Raw genomic sequence first — 17,738 nt, 5'->3', positions numbered from 1 at the left:
ACTTCTTGAAACAGTTTTCTACATTTGTTATTTTCAGCATTTCTTAGTAATGTGTGAAAGGTTTGATTCCATATTTTAAATTTGTAGTCTTCACATCACATCACAGTTGTACGGGTATGTGTAATCTGGAATTAGGGTAGATGAAAAAGGGAAGGTATGCCATTATGCACAAATGTGAATCTATTCAATTAACATGGCTATTATGACAGATCTGTGGTGATAAGCAGTTTGACACATTAAACTTCTAAAGATTAAATGAATAGAAGGGTAAGACTGAAATAATTTCTCTTAAAAATTATTTTGAGATACTGGGCAGGTCAAGTACTCCTGCATTTCACTCTGAAATGTGAAATACAGACACTCTGAAATGGGACGTTTCATAGTTACCTTTGAACCTGAATTTACTTAAATCTGATGTGAGTGATGATTCATCTCACCAACTAAGAGACTTGGGAAACAGCCTTCCAGTACCTCAGAGGAGATGACTGATAGAACCAGGCTTCTTGTTGTCATAAGTGATACAGAAGTAGGAGAGGCCCCACCTGGGTATAAGAAAAAATGTTTTTGATTTAAGGACAGTTAAATACTGGAACAGGTTGCCCAGAGAAGTTGTGGAATATCTGTACTCAGTGTTTTTCAATACCCAGCTGGATAATGTCCCATGTAACTAAATCTGAATTTAGGCCTCGTGTTCATTTGAACGGGAGGTTGGATAGGATTGCCTTCCAAAGCCCTTTCCAGCTGGAATGATTTCATGATTCTGATACAGAAATTTTGTTTTATTTCATTTTTACTAATAATAACAGTAAGTATTTTTTAATGGTGTGCTTTATTTTTTTTCAATTCCCTGATAAATTAGAATTGCAGTTCTGTTTTCTTATTTATGAGAGATTTGTTTTTGCTTTAAGCAACAACTGAGTAAGCAAATGCAATTTTAATGGTTTACTTCTTAGTCTGTGAAACCATGTAACTGGAAACTGTGGGATATTGAGAAGACAATCTCATACCTTTTACTAGAACAGACAAATTTAAATAATAATACCAATACATTGTAACATATGTACAATACATAAAAACAGTGTGTTTTACTAACTAGAGACTAACTGGGACATTCCAGCCTTACATAAGGCAAAAATATGAGCAACACTCACACAAGTACTAAAGCCAGAATAACCACAAATACCAAGTCAGCTGCTTTGTAGCTGAGATGGAAAAATTTAATGCACTAAAGAAATACCACAGAAAGAAGCAGTGTGAATACATTGAATGGGCTTATTCAGTTTTGCATTGGTGTATTTGAGACAATACATTCTTCAGATTTGCTGTGTGTCTAGGTGTTTTTTAAGTATTTTTTCTGACTGTTTTGTTTACATTTTTTTTTAAGGTTTCCCAGTGAGTGGATCACGATGAATATACTTTAGGGACTCGCCATAGTATGGCTGCTTCTCGATCTACTCGTGTTACAAGATCTACAGTGGGTTTAAATGGTTTGGATGAAAATTTTTGTGGTAGAACATTAAGGAACCGTAGTATTGCTCATCCGGAGGAAGTCTCACCCCATCCTCAAATCCGATCCAGGTCACCAAAGAAGAGGCCAGAGTCTGTGCAAACTCAGAAGGGCAGCAACGGTGGCAGAACTACTGATCTGAAACAACAGAGTGCTCGGGAGTCATGGGTGAGCCCTAGAAAGAGAGGGCTGTCTACTTCAGAAAAAGATAATGGTGATAAGCAGACTGTGGAAAATAGTGAAAAAAAACAAGCAGAACCTGTTTCACCAGTTTTGAAAAGAATTAAGCGCTGTCTACGTTCAGAGGCACCCAACAGTTCTGAAGAAGACTTGCCCGCTAAAGCAGAGAAGGAGTCATTGGAGCATAAAAGCTTAGTGTCAGACAGTGATGCAGCCTCCACAGGGACTAAGCGAGCTTGTCGATGTCTTATATTGGATGATTGTGAGAAAAGGGAAGTTAAAAAGGTGAATGTCTGTGCAGAAGGGTTTAATAATTCTGCAGTAGTTGAAGAGGTTGCAGGTTATCAGACTGTCAATGGAGTTGGTGAGAGAGACTCAAATTCTCTTAACTGTGATGACTGTCAGCTTGATGGGAATGCTAAGCAAAACAGTGCTGGTTCCCGTACGCCCAAGGACAAAACAGTAGCAGAAAATGGAAACTCATTTGCCCATTCTTCGTTGTTGCTTAATAGCAGCAAAGAGGACAGTGTTGTAGACCATTATGTGCCTTGCACAAACTCTCAAGAACAGGTAAAGTTAGAGGACCACAAAACAATAAATGACTGTTTGCCTGAGGAGCATGCTAATCAGGCATATGAGCCAGCCACAGGGTCCTTTTCTGAAATCCAGTCATCTTTGTTAAGGGATTCGGAGGAGGAGGTGGATGTTGTGGGAGATAGCAGTGCCTCTAAGGAACAGTGTGCTGAAAACACCAATAGCAACCTGAATACTCACCAGGACAGTGCATCAATCTCAGGTGAACCTGAACCACATTCTTCAGTGCTGAACTGTGTTTCAGCTCAGATGACAAATATGTTGGAACTTCAAGAACACAGATACACGTTGAGAACTTCACCACGAAGGGCTGCCCCTGCCAGAAGCAGCCCTACTAAAAATAACTCTCCTTGTAGAGAAAACGGACAGGTTGAGGAAAATAATCTTAGTCCTACTGAAAAGAATGTACCTGTAGGTATTAATAATATCAATGGATCTCCCAAAAAGTCTGAAGAAATCAAACAGAATGAAAAAGAGAGAAATAGTAATACAGGGGATCATGGGAGTGATGGACTAAGAAAGCCACTGTCTGAGTCTAGACTTGTTGCTGGATATGTACCATCTGCCAAAGACAGTGCCAACATCCACACTGCAGAGGAGGATGAGGAAGAGCCTGATGTGTATTACTTTGAATCAGATCATGTGGCATTGAAACACAACAAAGAGTATGTGTAACTATGGTAACCATGAATTCTGCTTTTGTTTCTTACCAAAAATATATTATTATTACTAAAATCATAAAGTATTTAACATACTTCCACAAAAATTTAAGTGCTTTATAATTTTCATACTCTTCAGTCTTCATTTTTCTTGTTTCTACCTCAGACAAAATTAAACTATTTAATATGCAGTATGGTACAGCAATGTGGTTTATACATTTCTAGCAATTGGAATTCTTGAGCCAGAACTTGAGTTTTTTGAGTTTTTTCGGGTTTTTTGTTTGTTTAAAAGTGCATCTGTTATTTATTTTCTCTTAAAAACTAGCTGGAAGGAAAACCAAAGGAAACCAAACTTTAAATTAGATTTCAGTCATTTGTCAGTATATCCAGTAGACACTGCAGATACAGCTTATACAATTATCATTCTGCTGTACATAGAAGTTGAAGTTAGATACTTTTTTCAGAGTGTCATGGGAAAGAACTCAGCATTATTGTGTTCAGGAAGATGAATTGATCAAATGCAGCAACTTTCTCCAAAGTAAATTATGTCTACATTGCTATTTTTATTCTTTATATGTAAATATAGACATGTACAAATGATGATGATTATTACTATTATAAAAGAGCTTTAACTTGTTTTTATGTTTATCATCTGAATGTCTGTAAGTAGAACTATGGTAATTATACCTTCTGCAAGAGATTTTTGAAACAAAAGGGCCATTCACTGAAGAAAGTTTACATGGAGAAAATTTGTCTTCAAGCAGTAGATCAGGACACAGTTTTTTATTTCATAGTCTTTGTAATGCTGTTTTGACTCCTCTGTTTTGCTGTTTAGTAGGTGTTCTCTATGTTGTTGTGAGTTCTGAAAGGCCAAGTGCAAATGATCTTCAGTTTGCTTCATATGAAGGGCTGAAGCACTGGTAGTAGTTCAGTGTAAATGTAGTGAATGTTCACGGCACAGTTACTGTGAATATGGGCACAGGGCACAGATGGTTGTTTAATCCAGTATGACTGGATTTTTTTATATTACAGTTGCATTATTTATATAGTGAAGTTTTGTTCAGTATTAGATATGAATAAATAATTTTAATCAGAAAATTCTGAATTTGAGCATTGGCTGGACAAACTATGATTTCAAAGTAATGATCAAGTATTTGCAGCTTCAGCCATCAGTCCAAAGTGGACACTTTTCCCAGTAGGTAGAAAGAAAATTGCTTTTCCTTAAATTATAAATGGGAAGAATGGACTGTTGTCTTTTGACTCCTTAGGATGATTTTGGATCTGTGTGTAATCTGTATGTCATATCAGACTTCATCTGATACTAGTACACAGATGCATCAGTAATGTGATATGGGGGTTGTATTTTTTAGGAAAAATACTGTAAAAATAACAGTAGTTTTTTTCTATTCTTAAACACAGATCTAAATTGTCCTTGAAAATTTCAGGTGTGTGCCCTAGTGTTAGCTTTTGAACATACACAATTCTGAAGAAATGGGTAGTTGTTGTTCAGGTTGGCAGCCTGTTTGTGAGAACTTGTTGGGGAGCTTTTGAAATTGCAAGTAAGACTTGGTAGCTTGCTACCAGCTTGTTGCCTGAATGCAGAATTCCAAAAGAAATGGTTATTGGTTTTATCCTGTCTTATATTTCTACTTTCCCAAAGGGAAGCATGCTACTGGAGGGAGGGAGTGTTAGCCATATCTTTTCTTCATTTAAAAAAATTTTGATAGAGCTGGAAAATTACGGGCCATCCTTTTTTGTTGTTTACATTTGTAATAAAGTACATGTGGTATTCTGATGGTTCTGCATGGTAATAGGATCCTTCTAAAGAACTTAAGTCAATGTTTTGACATATGAGTGCAGTCATCATTTATGCAGAATTTCATTGTTCAAGAATAAATCAAGTGCAGTGCACTATATCCTCTACCCAGTTTTAAAAATAGCAAAGTTCACTAGAGGATACTCTTAATTCATGTGTTAGTTTTTGAATAGTGTCTTAATTATACCCTTGTTTAATCTCAGTTGGTACTTATTTTCTAAAATGTTGAACTAAAAAAAAATAAAACAGCCAGTTTTAGCAGAAGTGTATTTGCTGATAGGTCAGATGCAAAGAATTCCAGGGTTCCCATGCTATTAAGGTAGGTTTAGGTGGAGGTAGAGGGTATTCACTTTCTTTGTGGTAGTTCTGCCTAAGCCAAATGTTCTGGTGTTCCGCATATCAGATCTTCAAATGGTACAGTTTTGTTTTTCTCTCCTTCATCAGCTTGGGATTATTATGGGTGATTTTTTCCTCTAGTTCATGTTTCTGTTCTCTTTTAAAAGCCAGTTCAGAGAGACATTAGCATCTTGGCTAGGTTGAGGAGGCAGATTTCTCCAAGAAGTCATTAGTATAATTCTTTGGATGTTCCTTGGCAGAAAAAAACCACATTCCTCTGTGTCATAGAAGCAATTTTATATGGCTGTAAACTTCTATTATTTCTGGTTACATTACATAGCTTGATGACATACACATTCATACAGTTGATTTTCACTCTTCAAGAAATTGTTGTGACATTGATAAAATATGAATATACCAAAACCTTTAAGAGCTGTTGATAAGACTTGCTATAAGAAAGAAACCTAAATGTATATTTTCATATTTCTGTATGAATTTTGTTGCCTTTTTAATCTTGACATGTTAAACAACATTCATATATTAATATTTCTGGGAAAACTGGATGATATAATAGGAAAAATAGCCATCACAGGTTATGGAATATTATTATTCAGAGAGAAGGCTGAAATGATGGATGTTCCCACAACTTCTTTATTAAAATAGATCTGTCCTACAAAGACAGAGATGAGTTCTCTAAGTATAAATTTTATCACAACATAGACATTTTTGTAGATAACAGGCTGATCTGGGGGTTGTATACTTGTAAAGTGTTAATGTTTTCTGTTGCTACACACATAATTGGAATTTTTGTGTATTGTAATTGCTCCTGGAAAAGTATGGTTTGGTGAATATTTGAGAATTTTTCTGTGTTCTAGCTCAGAAACATTTGCATTTTCTCTTGAGATACTTTCACCAAGACTGAACATCCTGATTTAAAACTTTCTACACTGCTGAATTTTATATGCTGTGCTTAGTATTTTGCATATGTCTTTCCTCAGGCATTTTTCATCTCTCTTTGCTGTATCTTTTTGTACTGTAATTCTATCTCATACTGCTGTAGCTTACTTTAATTTTCTGTCTTGTGCAGCATTTTATTCTCAGTGCTTTTTGCCTTTGCCCAGTGTTTCATTTAGTGCCCTTTTTTGGTTTTATTTTTTATTTTCTTCTTCCTCTCTACTTCCTTTGGAGATTTGCAGTGTTTGGCAGGTATTAGGTTGCACAAAGGGAAAATCTTTGTTTGACTCTCAGTCCTGGATTCTAGAAGAAAATGTAATTGAGGAATTGAGGTTTCACATGCATATAACGTGTTACAGAATGCATTTCTAGGATTCTGTAAACTGCAGTTTGCTTTACAGGAACCACTTAGATCTGGAGGTAAGATGGCTGAAATAGAATCATTATGCACGAGCAATTCCAAGAGTTAGGACCTTGTTCAGTAGATAGATATTTTCATGTATCTTTATTACTTGATAATATTTAAAATCATAACAGCTGTACTGCCATTTAAAGTGAAGACAGATTAAATGAAAGATTTTAGTACATCTCTTAAAACCCAGTCTTGTGGATTCTTACCTAGGGTAGGCTGTGTTGTTGCAGAGGTCTTGGAAGCATAGACGACCATGCAGGATCATGCAGTCAGATTTACATATGCTCAACAATTTATGATATTAAGGTTTATGTCTTTGGATCCACTTCTAATATTATATGAATGTGAGAAAGGAAAGAAACATTTGTAGCATTTCCTGTGGCATAGGTTTTGTGTTTTATTCAGTCACAAATTTTCTGCCTAAAGAATCCAGTTAAAGTAGTTCTGTATAAAAGTTCATCTTACTGCACTTGAATTGTTAGAATAGGACTTGGTGCACCTTGCTATGCCAGTTGTTTGAGAACTGCCTTGAACACAATCGTCTTAAAGTAACTGTAATATCATCTTTCTAAATTTCTAATTTTCTAATTTTACCTGCACCATGTTTTTTCCTTAAATGGAAAAGATAAAAATACCCATGTCTGTCTTCAAATATATTGGCTACTAATAATACTAATAGATGATTTTTATAAATAATCCCTGTATATCCAGCTGTATGTCTCTGAATTGAAGTTAAATTGATCACATAGTAGGGATTTATTTCAATGTGCAGATAAATCTTAACATTCCATGTAATGATGTCATGTAGCAATGAATAGCTAATAATTCATTTTCCTGAATGTCAGTTTTAGTCTGTGGGGACTTTGTTTCTGACTTCCTTTCATCTTAAAGAATAGAGGGAATTGGTGTAAATCAAGTTAATTTCATAGTAGCAGTTTTAATTCATACCTCTGAGTTATTTGTAGACTATATCACCAATATAAAAGAACTGATGAAGGGTATACAATTTTAGTGAAGAAAAAGAGAAGTTAGTAATTGTGAAAAATCAAACATAAATGCCATGTGTATTAGATTGCAATGTGTTTTAATTCATCCTTTGTTCCACAGAACTGATGTGGCATACAGTGATATTTTTCTTAAACTACCTATTAATGTCAAACTAAAACATGAAAAGTTGGTGTTTTTTCAGAGAGTTGATTTCTACTTTCTAGTAGATTGGTCTATGTAAGTAACCAAACCCAAGACTGGCTTTAAGTAAAGTCATATAAAATTTGGATGCTGCAGCTAGTTGATCCACAAAATAGAAATACAGTGGAAATCAATTAGAAACTTCTAGTACAGCTTTCTGATCAACTTCAGTTTGGTTTTGCAGGTAATTGTGTTACTAAAATGTGACAGTGTAACAGGCATGCAACCACATTTATTAATTAAATCCTTGTATTTTACTACAGCTTAAAATATGAAGTATTTTGAGAATTTTTGCTGCCAGCATTACTATTTTATCATGGTCCATAAGATAATTCTGTCTATAAATACTTGTCAATGGAAAAGTTATGTGACACAAAATTTTTTGCAGGACTAAAGATTAAGGTTAAGACTACTGTAATCATAGAATCATGTTTTATATTATATAAACTATTCAGTAAAGACTAGAGCTCTTACTTTGCAAGAGATAATGCCGTGGGCATGTGCTGCATCAGCTTTTTGCTCCCTAGGAATGGGCACACTCTGGGACCCATTAAATGTCAAGTACATTTGTCACATTCATTTTTCCTCCCTGAACAGAGGCATCTTGCTGCCAACCACAGCACAATCCCATGAGCAGCACTAGCAAACACAGCGCAGTCCTCACTTAAATAGTGCATCCCGTGGAAAGCAAAGCTTGATTTCTTTTGGATTTGTGTCCTTTACCCCTTGAATTCCCTCCTGATTTGCCTGCTTTTCTTCTTCTGTCTACATCTATGTTCTCACCTCCAAGAGTCCTCTATTGCAGCAATTCACTCCTGGAAGAAAGAGAGAGTGAACTCTCCAATGCAGAGATGTTCCCTGTTGGCTGCCTTGATGTGGTACCTCTGGATGTGTGGGCTGATGGATTGATGGAGGAATGTGATGAGAAACAGTTGAATTCTGCCTACCTGACTCTTGTAGAGACAGTAGTTATGGTCTCACCTCCTTTCCAAGCTGCCAGTTTTTGGAGAATACACACGAATTCAGTTTGTCTTTCCAATTTCTTTGGTCAACATGGACCAAAAATCATGGAGAGGAAAAATACACAAGTATAAAAAATATCCAACCACAAGCAACAACAAACCTACTATTCTAATACAGAAAAATGTAGAAAATTGCTCTTCTGCCTGTTCATTTGGAAATGCTTACCATTTCTAAGGATGCTCATTAGTAAATTCATCTAAACTGGAAAAGGATCAATAAGTAATAAAAATTGCTTTGAGGTGTAGGAAATACTAGTTGGAAACAAATATCAGGTCCTGATTTAAAACAAAGAGCAAGAAAGCCAGGAAAAGATGGGGCAGTAATGTATTGACCCAGCACAGCTGTGTGGAGAGTAAGGCTCTGGCTGTACTTTTGGCTGTGCACACAAGGACCCTTAAAAGCAGAAGCAGTAAATTGTGGTTATACCAGTTATGTCAATGTAAAAGTTGTGTGGTGGAACAAGGAGTAAATTAGTGTCACCATAATTGCCTACTTGGTAGGGATCACTAAAACATTAGTGAGCATAATGATGCCACCAAGAAGACAAGAACAAAGTGAGTGCCATTTGCTTTGAGAATGTGGGTGTCTTTATTTTTCCATTTTAACTAACCCAGCTTGAAATAGCTTCATTACTAATTTTTTGTTCTGCTCTTTCATGAGTTTCAACAGCATCTCCAGCATGAACTGCAAAACTGACCAGTATCTTTTAAAAAGGAATTGCATGAGCAGTATGTATTGTACAAGCTTCATTCAGTCAGCAGTGAGTTCTAATCAATACAGTTGTTACTTTGGTACAAGAATACATGCATTTGAGAGTTAGAAAGGTCCTACTTTCTGGATTCCTTTAAACTTTGTTCTCGGTAGGAGTAGCCAGCTGATTTATCATTTTTCATTATTGCACATCTTTATTTTGCTTTGGATAGCTCAAAGTAAAAATATTGCTGCTGTTTTGTGTAACAGCCTTTGATGGTTATGCTTCCTAAGCCAAGGACCAGCTGTGTTTGTCCATGATTTATTATAGAGAGTACTAATAAAAATATGTTTTTTACTAATTTTCTTCCTTATTTCTAACTTTTCTTCCCCTTTTTTAGCCAGAAAGTATTGATGTATAATGCTTTGTATTGCTGTTAGAACTTTCAGCCACTCATGATTGTAGATCATATTCTTGTAATTCAGTTCTAATATTCAGATATCACAGTAACAGATAACTTGAGGGGAATGTGTTCATTTGTTCCTATGGCAAGAGTATGTACCTGAATAATTGAGTGTGTGTGTGTGTCTTGCTTGGATGAAAACCTGCAGAAATTAATTTAGAGTGAGTTGAAGGGGTTCAATAATCGCTGTTGTCAGCTTTCTCTGCTTGTTTTGTCAGAAGATTTCTGTGCAGTTGGATTGGTTTCATGGCAACATGGGTCGCTCTTACTTTGTCTCTGGAATAAAGCTCCGTCTGAACAGTTGCTTTCCCCAGCATCTCTTCTAGAGAAGAATATCCAAGTAGTTATGCTGGAGGAATCTGTAATATTTTCCCTCAGTAAAGGAATTGGGACCATTCTTGTTAGAGATGATGAGAGGGAAGGAGATGAAGTTTGGGATATGCTGTCAGTCTGTCTTTCTGTGCCCCTTGTGAAGAAAACAATTTTACTGTCATTATCTCATGTCAATTCAAGCCTGGAAAATAGAGGAATGACAGGAACCTGTATCTTTTTCCCTACTGAATGTCACTGTCCTGCAGACAAGCAGTTGAGAGTGCTGTCAAAAGAGTATCAAAAGGCTGTATTAAACTGTGTTAACACCAACTGGAGGACTGACAGATGCTGTTTTGTTGATGAGACTGAAACAACATCCATGTTTCTTTCGGGACACAGAGACCTAATTGCTACTAAAAAGTCTGAAAAGTTGTGGGTATTTGATAAGGGTGCTTTTGTACAGCTAATATTAAATCCTGCCGAGTGTGTTGGACAGCTCTTGACAAGAATGAAGCCTATAGAAATATATGAGTGGGTGTTCTGTTTCTGGGGAAGAGTTAAGAATTTAAGAAAGAAGGAGACATCGCAAGTTGATAACCAATAAAATACTATTCAGATGCTTGAAACACAAATTCTGAAGCTGTGAAGGTTGAAAGAAAGGTAAAATTTGAGTGAAAGATGGTTCTTTTGCATCCAGGTAAATTACTGCAGTAGGATTTTCTGTTTTGCCTTGGGATTTGTTGGGTCTTTAAAAATGTGCTTTTTGGGTTAGTTCTGTTTTGTTTCAAATAGGTGTGAGGCTGACATTCAGAAATAGTGCTTTTTGTTCCATTCCTGGCACAGTAGACTTGGAGAAGCCATTTAATGTGTACTTTAGTTGTTTAATGTATAACATAGAGATGCAGTTTAATTATTTACTTATCTTTGAAATACTTCAAAAGGTCTGAAGTATGAATATTGAATATGCATAGTGAAAGTACAGTAAATGACAGTACATGTAAAGAGGTTAAGCCAGAGTAGAAAGCGATTTAATAGAGTTGCAGAAAAGGCTGTGTGTAAGTAGATTACCTTGGTCACAGTGTCTAAGCATTAGGTAAGTAAAAACCCACCATATGCTGCTTCTTCCGGGCAAAGGTGCTTTTACAAGTCCTGACAGGGGTTGATATATGTATGCTCTTATTGATTATGCCCTTAAACTCTTCGCTGTTTCTGAAGGGAGATCAAAGAAGGGCCATTCTGCATCAGTCTCTTGTGCTTTCTCATTGCTGTTGTGTGCTCTACACATCCAGCATTGAATCCCAGACTCTTCCAGAGTGCATTTGGAGATTGTTTAAAAATCTTAGCTATGCATCAGAATAATTTGCAAAAACTGCAGTGTCAAAATTAGTGTATTGTGACACTGGCAAAGATTTCAGCCCAAACTTAGGAGCTGGGAGCATTTTCTGTTATTTCTGAACTCAAAGAAACAAAGCCCGAACAAAAAAAACACTCTTCTTTGAAATGACAGGATTGTGTTTGATCTGATTCTCAGGTTTCTCCAGGGAGCCAATCTCTTAAACTACAGCTCCTTGGGTGACTTAGAAATTCTAAGTACAATTAATGTTTCCCTTTTCCTACATAATTTACAGTCTGATAAGATGTTTAATATCCAATATTTCCTTATCTTGGCGTTTAATAAGGGATTTTTTTTTTTTTAATTGCTGTTAGTAGACCAAAATCCAGAGTAATAAATGACCTGGGTATGGAGAGCAGGTTGTAATCTGTACTTTGCTGGAGTGCCAGCAGATGGCAATGAAACAAAGAATTGCTCAAATCCTCCCGGTGACTGATAACCAGTTTTGTGTCACAGCTCTTGGAAATACAACATAACAAGGTTTTTTCTATATTTTTTTTTGCTGTGTTTTATTATGAGATGTGTGTACACCCTCATGTAAAACAGTTCCTACCTGCACGAGAACTAATGAGTATTTCTGAATGATGGTACGCATTTTTAGTGTCAGAGCCTCCCAAAATTGATGATCCTGTACATTTTAACATACTGTGTAAACTATATATAACTGGAGAAGCGCAGTTAGTTTTGGGAGGGGAGATTGATGACCATCAACTGCACAGCATTTTAGAAGTCAAGAGGATAAATCACTTCTTTTTAATTAGTCATCAAAGTACATATCTTTGCAAGGTACTGAATGATGTAAGACAAGTGTAGCTGCCAAAGTAATTTCAAGTGACTTTGGATATTGATTTTGAGTTGATTGTTTTTTTGATTGGTGTGAATGTTATCTACAGCCACTTCATTTCACCCACTAATTTCATTTAGGTACCTAAAAGTTAAAAACCTTCATTTTGTAGTATCAGTTGCTCATATCACTCATTCAACCAAGGCTTAAAGTACAGTATGTTCTTCTCTTCAAGGGAAGGGAAACCTGCAGAAACCATGGAGGGACTTTCTGACTGACAGACTCTTACTGTAAAAAATTAATTTATTTAAAAATGATGAATGATGTGGCCCCTTTTACACATCAGTGCCAAGTCATTTTGTATAAAAAACAAGAGTTAACTTAAGAAACATGCAGTTGTTAAGGCAGATTGATTCCTATTCATATAGTGTTTTTTAAATGCTGCGGTTAGGTCCTGCTGCAGAGAAACTAAAATCTGTGATGTGACTGGGTACTCTGATTTGGAAATGTAAATCCTATTAGAATGGAAAGAATGGAGGGGAAAAGCATTTTGAATGTAAATCTCAGTAAACTGGATCAGAATGGACATAGGTCTCATTAAGGCAATAGATGCTATTCCCAAGTTTTGTCACAGGCAAGAGAGGAGGCTGCTGTGTCCCTAATTACTATTAGAACAAGATTCATGGAAATTAATTGTGTAAGAACTAGTTGCTTATGGCACAACTTCTAGAAATCTGTCTCTGCTCTGTGATAATTTTTTCATGGAGCAGTCCAAAAGAGTGGAGTACTTACCACTGCAAAAGAAAAACTGAATCAGCAGAAGTTCCTGCTGATCAGTGTCAATCTGTAAGAAGTAGCTTTCCGTTTTTAAATATTGGTCCCTCAAAACCCAGTGTTAATCAAGATTTTTCAGCAGAGATAGTAAAGCTGTTTCTGTACTGTGCTGAATGATTCAAGTGTTCATCTGGAAGATTCCTGGCAATTAACGTGATTTAAGAACCTGCAAGAGTGTTTCAATACTGGGATTGTGGGAACAGAATTACATTCTCTGGAGTGAGAGTCTTCCTGCAGAGAGAACTGCTTTGGGTTTTGTATGTGCTAACAAGTTGGTATTTAGCACTGAGGAAAGTGTAACTTCAGTCAGTGGAGGGAACCTGTCTGTGAGTTTACTTGAGTGTGTTTGCTTTTGGCAAAGGATGTGAGATAATTTTCCTTGGTAATTCCTGACAGATCTTTCAGAGAAAATAATGTAACTAATTGTTGCTGGATGACGTAGAGGTGGTTGCTCTTTGAGTGCCTCATTGAAGGATGGAGCTGTTTTTGCAGCAGATTAATGAGCTACTTTCTCTTTTATTAGACTTTTTCCATTTTGGAGAATTTTAACTCAACTGCAGGAGCTGGTTTGGGTCAGAATTGTGCTTACTTACAAAGAGCCTGGAAACATAGAGAGCAAAATTGTTTGCCACCTTTTTGTTGGTTTGTTTTGGTCTGTTTTGGGGTTTTTTTTTTAAATAGTCCTGGAAATTATTCACATGATCTCTTTTGTGTAGTGCAGCAGAAGCATTTTGGTAGCGTTTGAGATTAAGAGGCCAGAATAGACAGACGCTTCAAGAAGGAGCTCAGTGTGTGTGTTATTATTTAGCTTGCTGCTTTTTCATGGAAATACTTGGCTTTATAACAGTCATATAGGAGCAGAGAGCCTGTGGAAATAGTAGTTGTTCAAAACTTAAAAGAACATTTGCAGACATACAGCTCACTAAAAAGTCCTGTTGAAGTTGAAAGGGATGTGCAGTGGTTTGGGTAGAACGCAGTTCTGCAGCAAGTCTAAAGTACCAGAATATGGAGCAAACTATGTATTTCAGAACTACAATTTTCAATTTTCTTTTCCTAGGCAATGGAAGATTCCCAAATTCTAGTTTTTGTGTATTTTAATACTTCTGATACTTGATAAAACTGCAGTCTTATTTTTGGGCTTCAGAATATATTAATTCATAAAAACGGAATATGGAAGCTAAAGTAGATAGCTCCAAATTAATCCATTTCTTAGCAGAGGGACAAAAAAGTGCTGGGAAACCTTTTTGTCTGAACAATTGGTTCAAAAACCCCTTTTTTCTCTTCAATTATTTCATCATAATGTTACTCTAGTCACAGATCAGTATTATATGACATGTTTTTGAATGATCCTGACATTTTTGTATTTTTACTTAATTCCACGAAGACCACTTCAGTGAGGTCACGTGAATGTTTTAATGAAGGAAGTAACTGAAGTTGAATATTCTTGGTTTTGTGTTATTTTTCCTCAAATGTAAATTCATCCTTCCATTCAGACTAAATTATTGAAGGCTACCTCATTAAGATGATTCCTTCCTTCCCTTTACACGTGAATCATCATTAAATTATCGCTTCATTTAAATCTCCAACATTTGGTTGCTTTTTACTTCTATGTATTTACGTGATTTAAATGTTATTACTTTCTTCCAATTTCATTTAGAAAATCAATTGCTTAAATACAATTTGAATAAATGAAGTAAAATGGCTCAAGAAAAAAATGTTAAATAAATACCTGTCTTTTTCTTAGATGCAAATTTGTGCACGCTGCTGAGCCTCTGTTACTGTGGCTCTGCTAACACGAGTTTGGGCACCTGCTGATGGAAACAGGCTTTTTGTTGTCTAGGGTAAATCCTCTCCCCAGGTATCCTTGAGCTCTTCTGTGTTGTTACAGCTGCATCTGCATGAGGATATTGGCATCCTGCCTGTTTGATGTCCCTGGAGCCTCCAGGGCTCAGAGGTGCCGCCAGCCCCTGAGTGCAGGCAGAGCTCCCCGAGCTCGTGCTGTGTGTAAGGGCTGAGTAGAGATCTTCATTCCACAGCTGATGGCTCCTGTAAGCCTGGAGCAACCTGAGCTGTGCTATTGCCTCAGGCCAGTTCTGATGCACTGTCACCACTTTTGTGAGCTGTTTCTGAAGTTTGTTTTTCACCTGTTGAAGAATAGTCACATTAATTATCTCGTTTTATGCAGAGTTATTTTGATTAGAAGAAACTGGAGCACTTTCCCAATAGTGAAAATATTCAGTACTGTTCAATATTAATGGCCTATTAAATGGGTGGTTTAGGTCTTAGTTCCATGTAAACCTGAATATGTGCAGACAAATGTACATAGTAATTCATAACAGAATCATGTCCTATTGTTTTTAAACAAGCTCAGTATTTTAGTTTCAAACTTCAGAAAGTATAGCTATATTTTATGTTTGCAAATGTTACATTTGAGTGGAAAGAAAATTGGAGAGGCAGCAGTTTAATGTCCAGGTAGAAACTTAAATATTTAAAGGTACAAAGCCTGTATTTTGCCTTAAGATTGTTTACTTCCCTCCACTTAAAACCTTACCCAATTATTAGTGCAATCAATTGAAAAACTTGAATTACCTCAGTAACCTCTGGATCTTTTCTGTTGTATCCATGGAATTCATTGTGCCAGGCTTGTCTTTGTTTTAGCGATAAGGGAACAGAAAGAAAATTTACTGAAATACTGTAGTAGTGAACAGCTCTTACCTGATTTTAGTAGGAGTACTTTGTGCTGAACTAAATTACAGTTGTAATATTAAATGTCAGAAAATATTTTCATGAAGAAAGTTTATACATAATAATTTGCAACAATAGGGGCCATGGGTAACTATGGGATTTCAGAAACTGAAGTGGGGAACTGTAACTTTAAAGCTAATAAAAGGTGTGAAGTGTAGTTAACTGTTTTCTAAAGGCTGTGTTAAGATGTCATATGATTTCCTGAGTATGCATTAACTGTATCAAACACAGTTTGGAAAGCACATGTTACTGGGTACAGGCATGACAGTCACATCAGTGAGACTCAAGTGTCTCTGTTAAATAGACAGTCCAAATTGTCTGTGAATCTGGGGTGGCACGTCTGAGGGAACACTGACATTTTCATTCAGCTTCTGTATTCTTAGGGGAATCTGGTTTGAATTTATTTTGCAAATTACTTATTCCTTGGTTTGTTGCTACATTTCAAAAATTATTCTCATGTTCTGCTCTAAGGTGGGGCTTCTACAAAATGCTGTGTTTCTAAACCATTCCTGTCCAGCATTTGGATGGTTGAGTGAAATGTTAAAATTCTGTGGTAGTCACTTGTATTGGGGTACAAGGAAGCTGATGTTGAAGTGGGAGAGAAATTAGCTCATTTTGTTTGTGGTATTTTTAACTTTATAAACAAAGCTTGTTGGTTACAGCTGTTGAGAATATGAATATAGGTTTTCCCTGAGACCATATTGTTTCAGCTACTATAGAATTTGCATTTAAAGGAAACCACTGGAGAGTTAAATATTTTTTTATGGGTTTATATAAATTCATCTACTATTAAAATAAATTTAATATATTTTTACTAGAATTCAGTAAAAATGTTTATGAAATGGTTGAGATAAGCTATGAAATCTGGTAGGTACTGGTAGATAACCATGGCTAGTGTTTAGGTGGGGGGTGTCACTTTTAAAGGCAAATGGAGTGAGATGTTTTCCTTTGTCTCTGTAGTTATCAGAGACTGTTACAGACGATTGCTGTACTCGAGGCTCAACGTACTCAAGCAGTTCAAGATCTTGAAAGTTTAGGCAGACACCAGAGAGAAGCACTGAAAGATCCTATTGGATTTGTGGAAAGACTCCAGAAGAAGGTATTTCTATGGACTTTTCCTAAGTCTTACTTGGAATTTTTTTTTTAATAACTAGTAACTCACCATCTATAGAAATTGGAGAATACATATATATACTTGGCATAAAAATTACGAGTTTAAATCTTGTAACGGCTGAGCAAAAATACCTCTTTGCTTTCTTACTGGATCTGTAAGAAATAGGTCTCTTCAATGATTTTATCAGATATGCTTCCTTTCCTTTGTTTTTGGTACACAGAAGTGCAATTTTAAAATTTCTACTTGTAGTATCTTGAAATCTACAGGTGACTGGAAGTATCAGGTGAAAAATTTCTAATCTTCCTCATTTGAGAACTGAAATGTGCTTTGAGTGAATTTGATAGGGTATGTTTAAAGAGCATGAAATGTAGTCTATATCCCAAACCCAAAGTGAACACTAGAACACATAACTGAGTCACAGATGACAGAATATTGGCTGATAGAGGAGAATTCATTTCTATAAGGAAACATTTTCTTTTCAAGTTTTAAAAAAATCTTGTCATAACAGGAGTACTGAAAATATGTTTTCAGCTTGAATCCTTTATCACTGCAGCATCTACCACTGGCAAACACAGTTACCTTCTAGTCTGATAGCAACTTGTATTTCAGTGAAGAATGGAGTTATGGTTCTCTTTTCCTAGTTTTGTAGACACCTAGGTCAGATGTAAGCCGCTTGGTTTCAGTAGTTGTCTTTCTGTTAAGTGTTGAGAGGAGTTAATAGCATGCATGATGT

The 17,738-nt window shown here is 36.1% G+C and overlaps 1 protein-coding gene across 3 annotated transcripts in view; it reads left to right on the top strand.

Moving 5' to 3' along the window:
• Positions 1 to 17,738, top strand: part of ZZZ3 (zinc finger ZZ-type containing 3) — a 58,403-nt gene that overhangs the window by 24,988 nt on the left and 15,677 nt on the right. For all 3 annotated transcript variants that reach the window (XM_039556460.1, XM_039556459.1, XM_010408980.3), the window contains 2 exons: positions 1,385 to 2,946; positions 16,852 to 16,990. In XM_039556460.1, coding sequence (XP_039412394.1) covers positions 1,436 to 2,946; positions 16,852 to 16,990 — 1,650 coding nt within the window. In that variant the 5' untranslated portion in view covers positions 1,385 to 1,435. The remainder of the gene's footprint in view (positions 1 to 1,384; positions 2,947 to 16,851; positions 16,991 to 17,738) is intronic.

Source organism: Corvus cornix, chromosome 8 (genome assembly GCF_000738735.6).
Source record: "Corvus cornix cornix isolate S_Up_H32 chromosome 8, ASM73873v5, whole genome shotgun sequence".
Lineage (NCBI taxonomy): Eukaryota > Metazoa > Chordata > Aves > Passeriformes > Corvidae > Corvus > Corvus cornix.
The sequence above is the reverse complement of the archived record's forward strand: the minus strand, read 5'-3'. Positions and strand labels throughout refer to the sequence as shown.